The following is a 17,465-nucleotide window of genomic DNA, read 5'->3' as shown; positions in this document are numbered from 1 at the left end:
TCACCTTTGAGCCAGCAAATCAGATCAGTTGTGGACTCCAACCTGTACAAATCTGTACCTTGAATTTATCCATTTGCAGCCAGGAACAATATATGGGTGGCTACCCCAAACCTTTTTTTTTGTGTGACTTTTTGTCATACTTCTGACAACCATAATTTACTAGTTCCAACAAAAAAAAAATGTAAAACTTACCAAAATATTTAACTTCATCATCTGTTGTCAAGTCATTCAGTGGTTGTTTATTTTCAGTATCTTTTGGTTCCTTGTATGCTTTCTCACTTACATTAGTTTCACCTTCAGCAATCTTCTCTCCAGGATGTGATGGCTCTTCAATGTCATTGTCGTGCATTATGTTGGATATGAGATATTCTGAACCATTCTTATCAAATGCAAATTCAGAACTTTCTTTTGAAAACTTTAACATCACATTAACTTCAAATGCTGGAACTGATCCTTGTTTCATTTCTTTATTTCTTTTAATTTCATTTAATACCTGCAGAAGATTTTATTGGGATATAATTAAATTTAAATTATTTATAATATACATACAAAATATTTTGAATATTCATGATACAATTTAAATTCAAATTTGAATGGGGTGGCACTGTGTATGGTGCTGCTACTTCATTGATCTATCATGGTCACCTAGTACATTTTGTTCTTGTGGTGTGGATTTCTCTTCAGGTATTCCAATTTTGCTTCCAAATGCCAAAAATATGTATACTGTTTGAACTGGTGGCTCCACTTTGTCTCTGGCTCACTGTGACCCTGAATTACACAGGCTCAGAGGATAGGTACTGTATATGCATACCTGAAAGGGATTTCTGTAGTATAGAAATACCAAAAAGCCTCCAAATGACTGTGATCCTCCTCAATTTCATTAACCTACTTGAGATTCAAACACATTAATAAGTAAACAAATAATGAAAACAATCAGACTATTGATCTACACTGGTAAGGAATCTTTGGATCATGTGCTCCAAGCGAAAAATTACTGCAGCATAACTTTAAGAATGTTTGCTTGAACAGGGAATACGAAGGGTTTATAATGATTTATAATGATGTATATTTTATTTGTGACTGTCATGGAATAGATTCATATTTTGACTCTATATAAAATCGTCAAAAATCTGGCAAGGGGCAGAAGACAAAGCAGCGGTATACATTCATCAATTCATAACAACAAAATAAACTCTAATTCACTGTACAATTTTAGGTTGTTTTCCTGAAATTATTCATTTTAAATGTAGTCAAGAAAAGCTTCTAACAATGTATTAAAATTTGTCTACAAAGAGAGCTCATTTTTAAGTAAGGTGGCTACCGCAAGATGCTGACACCCACATCCAGGCAAAAGCAATGAAAGACAAAGAAAATGAATTACTAAACAAATCAGAAGTACAAAATAAAAAAAAAACATGAAAAATAACCTTAATTGTATTAGAATACTGTAAGTGCATGTGATTTTCTTAATAAAGACAAAGAAGGAGTGCAAACAGGGCTGCCCCAAGTCTTGTGCAGCCAGACCTGATTCTCAAATGAGAATACACATCTGGGGACAACCCATTAAAAGGTGTGTAGTGAATAATGGGTGAAATCCTGCACTGTAAAGGCTACACGCATAGAGCTTTTTCCTAAAACACCCTCTCCCAATTTCTCCAGTCTGTGCGTGTTAAACTGCCGGCGGGGATGTAGAGGAAAATAGGAAGATACTGAACAAAAGACCTGAAACTGAGAAAAAATAAAAAGCTAAAATAGCTGTTAGCCATTCAGGAGCTCAGTATCACAAGGTAACTGAAGCTTAATATTTCATTTGCTTGTTGTAATGAACACCGTGATAGAAGAAACAGACACACAGACAAGTAGACCACTGCAGCTCCACATGTTTGAGAATTGTCTGTCTGCTACAATATCTTTCTGTCATTTTAACTATTGCATTACTATATGACATAACAACAGCAAATAGTGTTTAGATAAGCATTGTGGTCTATAAATATACAACGTGTTAAGAAGCAGTGGCTATTTTGTCATGGCATGTTTGCATTTCCAATTAGACAGTTATGTTAAATTTCATTGTTTATCTGATTAGAGGTGCAGTCAGAAGGTGGATGTTCTGCAGCCTTTTCCATGCTTCTCTGGTGTCATTACGTAGATTTGTTGATTCGGGTGTTTTGAGTACTAAAACCTGGCTCTTTTAGTGGTCGTCCTTTTGACAGAGTTTGACATCAACTCCTGCGCTATCATCGTAATACTGAACAATAGAGAACAAACACACATCACCTGAGACAACATATTGTACATGTTTACCACTCGTCCATTGAAGCTGTTGAATGCCAATGTATAATCTGATGCTACAGCAGTAGGAGACCACACTGGGTGCCACTGCTGTCAGCTAAAAACAGGGAACTGAGGCTACAATTAACACAGGCTCACCCAATTGAAAATTGGAAAAAAACGTTGCCTGGTCTGATGAGTCTCAATTTCTGCTGTGATATTCGGATGGTAGGGTCAGAATTTGCCATCAACAACATAGAAGCATGGATCCATCTGCCTTCAGATTGTTGGTTATGGTGTATTGGCGTGGGGGATATTTTTTGGCACACTTTGGACCCCTTAGTACCAATTGAGCATCTTTTAATGCCTCAGCCAACCTGAGTATTGTTGCTGACCATGTCCATCCCTTTGTGACTGCAGTGCACTCATCTTGTGATGGCTACTTCCAGCAGGTTAAAGCACCATGTCACAAAACTCAAATCATTTCAAACTGGTTTCTTGAACATGACAATGAGTCCACTGTACTCAAATGGCTTCCTGAGTCACCAGACCTCAATCCAACAGAGCACATTTGGGATGTGGTGGAATGGGAGATTCACATCATGGATGTGCAGCCGACAAATCTACTGCAACTCCACGATGCTATCTTGTCAGTATGAATCAAAATTCCTGGGAATGTTTCCAGCTCCTTGTTGAATCTATGCCATGAAGAATTATAGCAGTTCTGAAGGCAAAAGAGAGACCAACCCGATACTAGGAAGGTATACCTAATAAAATTGCCAGTGAGTGTATAGGCAAACTAGAGCGGTAAAGGTTTTGGTGTGGTGACATGTAGTCATTAGTTATAGACGTAGCTATAAGAAAAGAAATTCTTGGACTGAATGCAATACTAATATAGACCAAGGTCTTCAATTTAATATCTGTGTAACATCACACTTGAAAAACCAAGGAAGAGTCCCCTGCAGTTTGAGAGCTTCTTGAACCTGCCAATATCAATAGTCATTACCGAGATGAGCCAGGCAAATCAAGACACATGCATACAGCAAGGGTTAAGTATAAACGTGAACTAGTGCTTTTATTAAAATCAATCAAAACAAAACAGTGTTCCAACATTGCAGGGTGACAAATCATATATAAAGAATCCATAAAAGCGAGTCCTCGTAGAAGTTAAAATCCCATAAATAAAAGAGTCCATTAAAATTGAGGTTAAAATCACTAGGCAGGATAGTCTCTTTTAAAATTCACGACCTTGCTTCCTCTTCTTAAACCAACATCTTCACACAGGATCTTGCATCAAGAGGAGATGCCCAGCCGACAGTCACAGCCAACTTTCATTTTCAGGTTTGTGTCCCTGCTGTCCATGGCTTCCCAGGAGGGCACCATGCTGAGCCTCCCTTTGCTCCTTTGGCTCCTGCAGCCTTCCTCAGCCTTATGTGGGAGTGAACCTCATGTTACTCCACACTCCCAGGAAATGTTCAGTGGGAGTGACCCTCTGCAGCCACGAGCATCGATCTCACGCTTCCCCAAGAGGTTCTCCTCCTGGCTGCCTGCATCCTCTCCTCCAGACCGACTCTCTCCCGTTCCAGCCTTCCTCTTCTTCTTTTAACCTCAGTAATTTCTCTTCTGTTTTTTTCCATGTTTTCTTTTCTCTTTTTCTTTTTCTCTTTGTCCAGTGCAGGCTCCTTTTATCTTCTGCCTTCCTAACTGGTCGTAGTTATGATGGGTCACTCCTTCCAAAGCAATAATGAGGCACCTGACAGACGCTCTCATTCACAAATACATATGCAATCAGCCAAGCACCCCAATCATTCCTGGAGCAAAGCACATTAGTACCCATCTGCGCCTGACTGGAGCTCGCACCCAATGGGGTGCAATTATTTATTTAATAAATAAGACAGTGTCCAAGGACCACTTATCACACTTCTCCATCCAGAAAGCCACCAGTTGCATAGAAGGGATACACCCTTTTCTCCACCCAGTGCAACTGATAAGCCAGGTCTTTGACATGGCCATACATTGCACTAAAACCAATAAATATAAAATCACTAAAACAACCCCATTCTTTAATCAAATCCCAAGCCCCTCTTTGTAAAGCCAGGACATTAAAAGAACAAAAGAGCTTTAAAATGACAAAAAAAATCAGCAATAAATTAATGTCCATTAAAGCGTTTAAATTTCTAAAACCGTCCTCCTCTGGCTTGAGCCTCATGGGTTCTTAAATACAGTTAGGCACCTAACCCGTTTGCTGATTCTCCTTCTGTTCTTTAGTCCTCCCTGCCATGTCTCATCCCATCACTGTCACCAAATGTAACGCTCACTCACTGGAGAGATTTATTTGCCCGGCTCATCTCAGTTATGACTATTGACAATCCGGGTTTAAAAGACTCCCCGGACACAACAAGGAGCATGGAGCTGACCCAGAATGTTATCCCCCTCCTCACTCCTGCTCTTCAATAAATTATCTGTGCAATATATTGGGCTGAGAGCACAAAGGGGGCAGCTATTCCAGGCAATATCTATAAAGTATTGCCATCAGGACTCCATGGTTTGGGTGTGACATTTTCACCTTCACCTAGGGTAGTAAAAAAGCTAGAGCCGACCCTGAGTGAGATGGTAACTTGATGAACGACCAAATATTGTTTGTAGACAGCATTGGTGGTCTCGTACAAGACCTGCTTGTAGAAGCAGCGGACCTATGATGATAGTAAAGCTTTGTACTTTTTGATGTGTCCTTCTATGTTGGGTTTAGAAACCTTTATAACATTGTACTATACAACATTAGCGGCATAATTCGATTGAATTTTTTCTTTTCCCATTATTTGAGTTTTGAAAATTTCAGGAACTTAATTTCAATATTCATTTAATTTACCTTATCTATATAAACTGATTTTTCACTCTTTGACATTTCCACTTCATTTATAGTCAATCTTGAATTGTCTTCTAAATTAGTTTCTTGATACCTACAAAGAATGATATTAAGAAAAAAATTGTCATCAAAAAAGAATATTTTCAAAATAGTTTAATTTGTAATTTAAGTATTTAAAAAAACTTATTTAACTGACACTCTTCTTCTGAAAACACGTTTTAAATGGTTGAGGCATTCTGGGTTGAATCTGTAAAACTTTTAAAATTTCTTTTGTTACCTGTGTAAAATGTTGTGTAGCAGACAGTAATAATAGTTTAATCATAGAGTCAGAATGTCAGTTTTGTGTTTTTGATAGTGTGAGGTGAGGATGATTTGACCTTTTTTGCTATGATGTTTGTGTGTGCTTCCAAAGAAAGTGATCAAAGTATCAAACTGCATGAGCCCCACACCAGATTATGAATTTATAAGGAAATCACAATTGCACATGCAATACATTATGCCAAAATGCCAGTTAAAGGTAAAAAAAGAAAATGGATGAATTAAATTAAACAGGAAATATAATATGACGGGGCAGCACAGTGGCGCAGTGGTAGTGCTGCTGCCCCGCAGTTAGGAGACCTGGGTTCTCTTCCCGGGTCCTCCCTGCGTGGAGTTTGCATGTTCTCCCCGTGTTTGCGTGGGTTTCCTGCCACAGTCCAAAGACATGGTGGATTGGTGATTCTAAATTGGCCCTAGTGTGTGCTTGTTTTGTGGGTGTGCTTGTGTGTGTCCTGGGGTGGGTTGGCACCCTGCCCGGGATTGGTTCCTGCCTTGTGCCCTGTGTTGGCTGGGATTAGCTCCAGCAGACCCCTGTGACCCTGTGTTTGGATTCAGCAGGTTGGAAAATGGATGGATGGATGGATGGATATAATATGACATGTAGACAAAAATAATCAGACCAATTGAGGTTTTTTTTTGCCACAGTACCTTGATAAATGCATTCTTTCCTTTTCAGGATAGGCATTTTTGAAATATTCAACCAAAACATGGACTGCCTTTTTCACCAGACGGCAAAGGAGATCCTCCAAAAGCTTATCCATCAATTTTAGGAAGTGGAAGAATTTTGTTTGAATATTTCGCCATTTTGCAATCACTACATATGCAGGTCTTTCTTTAGAGTCAGGAGTTACAGGTGAAAACATTTCTTTAGCTCCCTCAACTTCTGCTACCTGAAATAATAAAAGAATAACATTACGTGCCAGATACTGACTGGCAACTATCAATGAAATGACTGTACTCATTTTTTTGTTAAAATGGTGCATACATTCAATAAAAATGTAATTATATACAAAGATGAAATCTCATGAAAATTCCATACTTCATGCAAGCTTATTTTAATGAACACACTTTCATATGCTTCAATTAACCAAAGATATATTTTTTATTCTTTGGTTGTTGTGCTTTTATTATATTTATTGTGTGTATTAAAGGTACCTTGATGCTTTTAAGTGGACCTCGAATACATTTAATACTTGATCATAAACATCTTAAGAGATACATATATATATATTGTCAAAAAAATGTAATTTAGCCCTGTGCATTATCAACGCAGATCATTTCTTGAGACATTTATGCCCTGACAATAACTTCAACTTCAGTAGTAAGACTGAATCTGGAGTATTGTGTGCAGTTTTGGTCACCATGCTATAAACAGACATAGCAGCACTTGAGGCAATAGAGAGGAGAGACCCAAGTGTATCCAAGGTTTAAAGGTCAAATCCTACTCTGACAGGCTCAGGGGGTTAACTGTTTGAGTCTTGAACAGAGGAGACTAATTGGGGACCTAATTAAGGTCTTCAAAATTCTCAAAAGCATCTATAAGGTAAATCCAGCAGAAAATTTTTAACTAAATTGTAAATTACATCAGCAAAAACACCAATGGAAATTAGGGGGCAATGCATTCAAGACTGAAGCCAGGAAGCATTTCTTCATGTTGTGGGAATGGGGAACAAACTGTTGAGTCATGTAGTTGAAGCAGAAATCTTGAATACGTTTAAGAAGTATCTTGATGAGGTATTAATTACGATAGTTATTTTTGTTTACTGTAATGCTATCTTGGTTCCTGATGAGCGCCGCTGTATTGTGTCTTTTAAGATATGGCGCAGACGACATCTGAATTGGCTAAAATGATGCCGTGGTATCAGATTGGAAAACTCTTTCTGTGTCTTATTCCTTGCAATTTAAATATTTTTTAATTTCCCAGTAATTGACTTTATGCTTTAACTTCTTGTTTTCCGACTCCCATCTTATGGTCTGTATTTTGATGACTTGATTGGCTCAATCTCCTGGTTTTGACCTCTGTCTGTTTCTGACTGTGCATTTCTTCCAGTGATTTTCCTTATCTGTACCCTCGCTGACAGGACAGTATTGGAACATCTTAGTTATTAGCTAACAATCAAGCTTGATGTGCTAAATGGTTTACTCTGGTTTCTCAGACTTCTTATGTTCTTATTATTGTTAAGTTTTTTGCCTTTTTCTTATATAGTGAACTATTTGCATAGGCAGGGACAGTTTATGTAAGTTTCCATATGTTGTATTGTCTCTTCCAATGTCTATTCACGAGATTTCTCCTATTATAATATTTAAATCAAAACTTATATAGCCATCATTTTTAATCTTGTCCTGAGTTATTTTGCTACACTTTCTCTGTTTAACTGAACATTCTGATTCAGTGCAATATGCTGTATTCCTGATATCAGGTCCTTTCCAAAGCTCCTCTTGCTTTCTGCTAATACAGCACTCTTGTTTCTATTTGTCCTAAATTATATTACACATGAAAGAAAGGTGTTCTTCTGGCATCTCTGCATAAGATCTATGACCTTTACAAAAAGGTGGATTTTTAAAATAAAATATACACTATAGTGATCAACACAGGGAAAAAACAAGGAACTGAAAAAGAAGTCTGTTTCCTTATTTAGCTCCATGAAACAAGTTTAATTCCTGCCCAGCTCCAAAGAACAACACCACAGCATGCTGGCTTCTCATATGCTGTTTCTCTCTGTCTCTTTTTACATATTATATACAGTATATATATATATATATATACATTCACAGTTTGGTTTTTATAGGCCTTAAGAGGGTGCAGCGTCTCCTCCATGCTGCACATTTTTAAAATGACATCAGACTTCTTATCCTCTTACACAGGAATGTAAAATTGGTCCCCTAGCAGCTGGGTGAGACAGTACTGGACTTCCTTCCTGTCCTTGACACCAACCATGAGATCTTATTGGTTTTTGCCAGCCTTCCACAAACTTCCTTTCCACATAAGAATGGAGTAAGGCCCACCCAGCCCATGCCATCTAGTGTTCTTGTGGACTGATTTCCAGTGCCTCCCTCCCTCTCTCTCCTTAGTTGTGGTGATTTCACTTCTAGAGAACGTGTGTGATGGAGTCTGCTGCCCTCTGGTGTCTTCCCACACTGGTATAAGGGCTGCTCTCTACCTTTGTACAGATTTCTTATAGAACTTCTCTGTGCTTTTTGCCATGCTGGTTATATTCTTACCTGGAAGCTGCTTGCCACTGTGTATGCTGGTATTATATAAAATAAATACTAACGAAAAGGTGTCTCTCTTGTACTTTAATTAATTATGATTAACCTTACACAGTTGTATTTCCCTCTTGTGTATTATCCTGTGATGAATAAGCCCTCAGATACATTTAAAATTGAATGCACACATATTTACAGTCACATCTATGCTTTTATAAATATGTGCAAGATAACTAGAAAGTGATCTCATTGCAATAAGCTACAACCTCAGTTAAAGTTTAAACAAAACCTAGCAGCTATTCTGGTTTTATTAATTTTACAAAAAATTGTGGTTTCAGAATGGAAACTCTTCTCTGCTCAATTTAAGTTCAGGTTCAAATTTATTGTCACAATGCAGAGTACAGTAAACATTTTTCTTACATGTCTGACCAGCATGTAACATATTGCCACTCTCTGGTGAAAAAGTCAATATTACTAGTGAGATGTGGACTTTACCTTGACACTTCTCCTTTTTAAACAGTACTTTACAAATAAAACTGAGAGTGAACTTTTAACATAAGATAAAATAAAAAATGCATTGTTGCTAAAGTCCAGTAAATAGCACACCTAGTGAGATTTTTTTTAAAATCCTGCATGTCCTGATAGTATGAGTGCACAATTCATTTAACTTTTGTTAACAAAAAAGACAAATCCAGTCTTAATTTACTCTAAGGACATTGGAAGTGAGTAACTGGGGAAAATAATAAAAAATGTAATAAGGAAAATCATAGCTTACTATCATTGCTGTTCTGGGCATGAACACTATAGACAGCTTTAAAAGAGATCCATCATCACATAATGTATTTGCACTTTGCCCTAACACCATCTGTTTAGTCAATTGCAAAGGCACACTTGTGCACTTTTTCCATGGAAATTTAGAATTGGCCAGCAACAACACAGTCTGCATTTATTTGCCAGTAATTCAATTGTATTTCTATTTTAGGAACATCCTAGGCTTTTCAAAAAAAAAAAAAAAACAATATTACAAAAAAGACTAAAGCTCAGTCAAAGATTGAACTGTGTTCTAATACATTAACTTCTACACACATGTTACTAGTTATATTTTGAATATGTTAATATTATTTGAAGTAAACGTCTTTATACTCAAATGTGAACACTAGAGGGCACTTATGAGCAGCCTTCAACCCAAATTATAATATACTAGCTGTGTAAACCCATGTGGGTCCTAGAAAAAAAAATTGAAATGTAGAGATGTCAGGTAATTAAAAGGAACTACTCTGGCATCACTCTTCTAGGAGGAGGATTCGTTTTGCTGACGTGCTCGCCTCGCTTGTGTTATTAGCAGCTAAGCGAGTTTTCTGTTTCCTCAGGTGTAGCACTTACTCCACCTCTCACTTCCGGGCCGGACAGAAACACACACTTCCACGCATACATGTTTATATATAAGACAGGCCAAAGTATGCAAAGGGAACAACAGCAATGATAAATACATCAGGGCACACTATAACGAAAACTTCAGGAACACAACTATGGACAAGCCTAGATAACCTATAGCCACACTGGCCTGAATTAGGTTTGCTGGTCTATTTACCGGCCTCTGAGTACCTAATACAGATCTATATCTTTTCTTCCTCTTGGGAGTCAAGCTCTTTTCAACCATCAACCTTTCAAACATAAACTCATCTAATGAGTGATTGTAAGGGGTTTTTAAACCTTGGCCAAGAACTACTTCTGACAGCTCCCCAGAAATTATTTCTCAAGTCAGGACTTCTAGAATGCTGGGTGCATTGGATGCCCTAAATATCAGTTCACATATGAACTGTAATAGATAGAAGTGTGGCCTGTATAGAATAAGAGGACTTATTGCTGCCACCTACCAGCCTTGGTGACTCCAACTCCATTACCCAGTCTTCCATTATGTAACTATTTCTGGAGTATTTAACTCCTTAGGTTATTAAATCCACAAATAACATGGCATCATATTTTGCTGATAGTCCAATTATGTTTACACTGCAACAGAATTAACAATTGTCACTGCAAGCCACTAAGTAGACTATGTGGCATATTTCGTCCTGCTGGTGGTGCCCAGTGTCACTGCAAAACCACAAAAATAATTCTGACATTGCATATCCCATATGTCCTCACAGGTGGCGCAATGGTAGTGTTGCTGCTTTGCAGTAAGGAGACTGTGGAAGATTGTTGGTTTGCTTCCCGGTTCCTCCCTGTGTGGACAGAGCTTTGAGTACTGAGAAAAGCGCTATATAAATGTAATGAATTATTATTATTATTATTACTATTATGCTACCTGGACTTTTTATAACCTAACTCTTGTCCTGTCCTGTCCTGAAATATGGGACCTCTAGGAGGCACCAGCCCCACATGCTCCCTCTGCAACACTTTGTTTTAAAGAGCTATAGATTTTAAACAATTTAAGACATCCACATTCAAAAAGGAACATCAACATTTTACAGCTGGCAAAAAACTGAAAGGTGCTAGTTGTTGTGTTTAGATAAAATGCTACATGCTTCAAGCTTCTGGTAAACTTTATAACGTTAGTTCAGGATCAAGAGAGCCCAAGTCTGTCCCAAGAGGCAAGAACTTACTTTGGATGTTGGCCCAGAAAAATTTAAGAACCACAACAGAAGAATAGCTATGTAAATCAGTGCCTGCAAAGTTTCATTATTGCCCAAAAGTTTAAGCAAAGTATTTCTTAAAATTGCAACAAAACTTATACAGTACAAAACCTATATAATTTGATTTATATAGAAATAAACATTTACCTTCATGCAGGATGACTTGATCACTTCTGTCACCTTTTCATGAAGGCTTTGAAGTTGACTCAGGGCATATCTGCATTGTTGAGTCTGCATATCACAAAAGGTCTCCAGTGAGACAGGGGAGGTTCGATCCAGCTAAAAAAAAATGTTAAGATAAATTTTATTTTTCTAGTAACTTAGCTGAAAAAAAAGAAAATAATGTTACAGAAATATCTCTTACATTCACAACCGCACAACCAACCTATTTTCTAGAGTGAACACCATAATAAAGAACTTTACAAGTACAGAGCTACACTCTTAAAAATCCTAGTTCTTTAACAGCACTTTATGGTTCTGTACTGAGTTGTGTAGTTTCTCGTTGAACCTTTGCTTGACAAAACTCTGTTTCATTCTGGGAAGTATTCCTTGCATATGAAGTTGTTTTTTGTGCTTTGAAAAACTTCCTAATATGTAGAAAAAAATGGAAGTCTTTAATCTATAACAGGCTACCTAGCAGGACGCTAACAGATTTATAAAAATGGGACTTAGCCGGTGTCATTATATGCAGCAAGAATCCTTTTAAAATCACGACTTACTGATAGTTCACAAATATGTTACTATCTGTTCATGTTTATTTACTGTATGGAGCTTGTTTTGGATCTAAACAAATAAAGATTCTTTCTGGAACCTTTACATGAATGGGTGTTTTGGAAACCAAAAATGGTTCCCCTATGGCATTTCTCTGAAGAACCACTTTGGTGCCTTTATTTTAAAGAGTGTATAGTAAAAATGTGCCTGGATTGGTTCTGAGCTCATTCTTATTTGCAATGGTGATGGACAGGTTGACAGACGAGATTAGGCAGCAGTCCCCGTGGACTATGATGTTTGCTGATGACATTGTGATCTGTTGTAATAGTTGGGCTGAGGAGACCCTGGAGAGGTAGAGATATGCTCCGGAGAGGAGAGAAATAAAGGTCAGTAGGAATGGGGGGAGAAGAGTGTCAGGAGTAATTTGTGACAGACGGGCATCAGCAAGGTTGAAAGGGAAGGTCTACAGGATGGTAATGAGACCAGCTATGTTATATGGGTTGGAGACGGTGGCACTGACCAGACAGCAGGAGACAGAGCTGGAGGTAGCAGAGTTAAAGATACTAAGATTTGCTAAGATTTACACTGGGTGGGACGAGGATGGATAGGATTAGATATGAGTACATTAGAGGGTCAGCTTAGGTTGAAATGTTGGGAGACAAAGTCAGAAAGGCGAGATTGTGTTGGTTTGGACATGTGCAGAGGAGAAATGCTGAGTATATTGGGATAAGGATACTAAGGATAGAGCTGCCAGGCAAGAGGAAAAGAGGAAGGCCTAAGAGAAGGTTTATGAGAGACATGGTGAGAGAGGACATGCAGGTGATGGGTGTCACAGAACAAGATACAGAGGACAGAAAGATATGGAGAAGATGATCTGCTGTGGCGACCCCTAACGGGAGCAGCCGAAAGAAAAAGAATAGCAAAAATGTATCTAAAATTCTAAACTCTTTAGCCTTATTTTAGCTACATACTCCGAGTCACACATGGAAATTGAACCCAGTCAGTAACCTTAAAGTTGAATGACTTAGCCACTAAGCCCAGAAAATCAAAGTGATTTGGTAGAAGGTTTATAATAGCAAAATGAAAATATTTCACAGGAATTTACCTTTATTAATAAAATACCCTTGTTTCCACATTCTCCACATCCTTGGCCTCCATTACTGCACCTTGCATTTTCATACAGTCCTCTTACATATAGTAAACAATCCAGAAACACTTCATCGGCAAAGAATAACTTCTTGGTCATCAGTACCCTACGAAAGTATAAATTAAAGTCCATTATTTACCTACAATCAAAACATCACACAGATAAAGATTTTAAGACAGCTTTTTTATTTTTTATATTTAACAGCAGATCAACAGTTAATGTACAATCAAATGACAGTTCAAACCCAAATCACCTTAATGTGTTTTAAATTAAACTATAAAGTAGGCCCAGTTTTGTTTTGTTTGCTGATGAGCCAAAACATTTTTTTTTCTGAGGTGGAGTTCACCTTTGAAAATTCTACAATGTAAGTTAGCTTAGCATAGGGTTTTTCACTTTCTGGCAGTATTCCTTACACTACTGATGTTGTTTCAGTTCCCATTTATTTTTTGTACTTGCAATTCTGTGTCCTTTATTTATTGGCATAATATTTGAGTGTTTTTTGGGTTGCAAACGGGAATGTTGTGAGCCAATAAATGAAATGCTCTAAATTGAGGGTCACAATTTCAGATTTTGAAAGTGGAGAATATTGATTTGAAGTTCAAATTTAAAAGTTAAGACTTGTGTGAACAACTATGTGGAATTAGTTTGAATGAATGAGGAGCTTAAAGGAACAGCATTTTGTGATGAGAATTATGTTAACATATTATTACTGAGTACATGTCTCTAAACTAGGGGGTTTCTCTATGGAGTTTTCATTTCTTCACATAGGCTACCTTCAGGAAGCATTATTTCCTTTCACAATCCAAAGATGTGTATCATTCAAGGGTCATAAATTGACCTTACGTTGAGTTAAATGGTGGTCTTCAACCTTATGTTATGGTTTTCTATAAAGTATCAATTTCTATACTGAATTTCAGAAATGCACGCATATTTCCTGTAATACTGTTTTTAATGCCTCACATACTTTCCTAAGGCAAGGCATTCAGAATTTTCTGGAATCCAACAAACAACTGTGGCATAACCTAAAATATCACCAATTAATTGTATTTATACAGTTTTTCAGTGTTTTGAGTTGATATTATGCTTTTCAAATACAGTGTCTGAAAACCTTGACAGTAGTTTGAGAGAGTGTGCATAGGGCATTATCTTCCCCGGGACACTAGATGGCAGTCCCCCTGGGTGGTTATACTGCCACGGGATTCTACAGGGCACACTGGGACTTGGAGTTTGGTGGTTTAGCAATGTTGGGCTCTGGGGGTACCAGCAGGCACTTGGCCCTACTTTGTTGGGCTCGCATTACACCTGGAACTGATTTCAGACCATGCTTACAGAACTCTGGAACTACTCCTAGGTCCAACATAAAACTAGTAAGCTGCTACTGCTCCAGGACCCAGGGTTGGGAGGGAGAAGACAACGCTTGCTATGGGAGGAGTGGAGGCAAAGAGAGACAAGAAGACAAAGTACTATGTGTTTTGTACTTTTGCTTTTGTACAATGCTAGTGTGGGAAACGAATAAGGGAAAAGTTTCCCACGAAATGAAAAACCTTTGCGTGTTGTCGGATTTATGCCTGTGTCTGTCCGTGTTGGGTTTGTGTAGCTGGCGCTCATTCTTCAGGTGAAAATATATATTTATATTGTATATATTTGTATATATATCCTTCTGTATATCCAAAGTAAGAAGCAAGAATGATGTATAATAGATACAATATGCAACAGTTACAAAGAAGAAAGTAAACCAACATTTCATAATTCAGGAGCTGGTATAATAATTTCAGTGATATTAGTGAAATAAATCTTGAACAAAAGATCAGTTAAAAATTATTTAAACTAGTGGGGGTATAATAGAGGGATTTTCTTTTTATAAAAGAAACAGCAGTCAATACTGCGAATTAAGTCATAAGAACTAATTTTGTAAAACATTTCTACAGTGGATCTTCTATTTCTTCTTCCATTCTATAAATTACAGTATTCCTACCTCTACTGCTGTAATTCTGATAAATGGCAACAGAAAGAGGTGCTGTGCAAAACATTTTAAAAATGCATAAATATGCTGTAATTCAGTTGTATTTTACATATTCCAGCATGCTTGATAAGACCACACTTTTTAAAGGGAAAAAGTACTACTTATTTTATAGTAATAAAAATTATTACATAAATTATACAGTACTACATCCCCATGGCTCCGCCCATGAAACAGGACAGATTTTAAAAATCAATAAACAAACAGGTATCATTAACTAAGCAGAGGCGAGGTACGCCCCAACACATCGCGAGAGGTAGGCCAACTCAAATGGACGCTGGCATGTGAATGAGGAGGGCCTCACCCAGTTTCCCACATCCTGACGTCACACATCCCCCTCCTCTAGCACCACAGCCTCTGTCTTGGATTCACATGAATATATCGCTCCTGCAATGAACTATGATACTTAGTGTGATGAGGGAAGTCATTTTGTCAATTTGAATTAAAGTTAATAAATTGCTTTTTAAAAAGCTGGTTGTTGTAATTTTCTTTAGTCTTTAGTGGTAGGTATAGTATTATGCAATAGTATAACTTCAAATATTATTATTGGATAAGCCAAAACGTAATAATCTATAACTCACTTGCAGCTCTCTGTCTTTAAACAGCGAATATTTTTCCTCCAAAAAGTGAACGTCTTCCTTAATCTATAGAATCAAAAGAGAAAAAAATCATCAAAAAGGCATCAATACTATTTAATGCAACATGAAAACAAAGTGTAATACTAAAAGTCTTCATCTTGCACTAAACAAGGGACATGCACCTTATGAAAAGACCCCACATTCTAATAAACTGCAAATGTGTGGAGGACATTAGAAATAGTAATACAAAATAACAGTAGAAACAACAAACCTACAGCTTTCTGGGCCTACCTATACAAACTCTTCAACCCTATCTCCTTGGTAAGGTGACCAGTCCACTTTTCTACTTTCCCATACTCCTCCTGTTGTCTCCTTCCACAGCCTCTCTCATTGCTGTGGTCCTTCTTCCTTCCTCCGGGTATGTCCTTGTCCACAAGGTCATCTCTTTGGTGAGTAGAATGGGCTTTTAAAATGCAACCTTCTGGGAAAAGCCTGGGAAACACTTCCAGGGTCAGGAGATGTATCAAGGTATTCCTATGTGCCATTCGTCTGGAACTCAACCTAGTGGCCATAGATTTCCCTATAACTCTGTTTCCAAATCAACTGAACACCTACCCAATATACAAGATAGCAGGAGATCATGAATGAATTAATAGTAACCTGTCTGATTGAGAAGGTTCCTAGTATTTGCTTACCACCCCATTATCTGCATATATTTGTGCCCAAGGAGCAATTATCTTCTTCATAAATATTGTAACTTAATATGTGCTTGTACAGGGAGCCAAAGTAGTGATCTGAAAAGATGAGTGACATGAGTCTGCTTTAGCCAGTTGAATACCAGACATGCTGCTGCATTTTGAATCATCAACTTGATGACATATGCTGATACTTCAGCCAACAGAGTGTTACAGTAGTCCAGATGTGACAAGACCAAAGCCAGGACCAAGAGTTTTGATGCATACTGTTGTAAAGAGTGAATCTGCAAGATTGAGAGATTGCTGCAATATTTTCAGTGAAAAACAGCTTATCATCAATCACCAATCCAAGGTTTGTGTACAGACTTTGCAGGCCTTAACAGTAAGGAGCCAAGCTGAATAGAGATGAGATGTTGAACTGACGAACAAGCTGTGTTAATAAGAAAGTGCTTCTTTGCCGGGCTAACCTGCAGATGATGTTTCTTCATCCAGGTTGCAATATCATTGAGACAAACAGAAATTCTAGCTGATATTGTGTGGTCCTCTGGATGGAATGGCAGGTACAGCTGCATATCATTGGCATAGCACTGATAGGAGAAACCATAGGATAGAATGAAGGGGCCTAGGGAGGATGTGTATAAAGAAAATAGGAGAGGTCCCAGTGTTTTCTTACCTGAATTTTGCAAAGATAGGCAGATTGAAAATCTTGTAGAACTGCTTTCTTTCATGAATCCATTCTGTGACAGGAATTATTTCAGTCACATTTTCATGTTCTGTGGAAGTGATCTGCAAAACATTTTAGCAAAATATGTACTGTATATAATAAAAGATGAATTTAAATGACCTTTTCAAGTGTGTTTCAATATTCAAAGTTTATTAAAAGCACTTTGGGTCATTTTGTGAGGATCCGATTCTCATATTGAAATGACTGTTCAAAAAAACTGTTATCACTGAATTCATTTAAATTTAATTGTGTTATCCTTACAAATATCTTTCTGTAACATAGCATATTTGTGAGC

The 17,465-nt window shown here is 37.6% G+C and overlaps 1 protein-coding gene across 1 annotated transcript in view; it reads right to left on the bottom strand.

The window, feature by feature from the left end:
- The window catches only part of LOC114649281 (dynein axonemal heavy chain 6-like), a 217,343-nt gene extending 204,090 nt beyond the window's left edge, over window positions 1–13,253 (bottom strand). The window contains exons 1-5 of the mRNA XM_051924685.1: window positions 13,112–13,253; window positions 11,443–11,574; window positions 6,104–6,345; window positions 5,141–5,231; window positions 193–493 (exon numbers count right to left, since the gene is read on the bottom strand). Coding sequence (XP_051780645.1) covers window positions 193–493; window positions 5,141–5,231; window positions 6,104–6,345; window positions 11,443–11,574; window positions 13,112–13,252 — 907 coding nt within the window. The 5' untranslated portion in view covers window position 13,253. The remainder of the gene's footprint in view (window positions 1–192; window positions 494–5,140; window positions 5,232–6,103; window positions 6,346–11,442; window positions 11,575–13,111) is intronic.
- Between the last annotated feature and the right edge of the window lie 4,212 nt (window positions 13,254–17,465).

This window comes from Erpetoichthys calabaricus, chromosome 3 (assembly GCF_900747795.2).
Source record: "Erpetoichthys calabaricus chromosome 3, fErpCal1.3, whole genome shotgun sequence".
In the NCBI taxonomy this organism is placed as follows: domain Eukaryota; kingdom Metazoa; phylum Chordata; class Cladistia; order Polypteriformes; family Polypteridae; genus Erpetoichthys; species Erpetoichthys calabaricus.
This window is presented reverse-complemented; position numbering and strand designations above follow the sequence as displayed.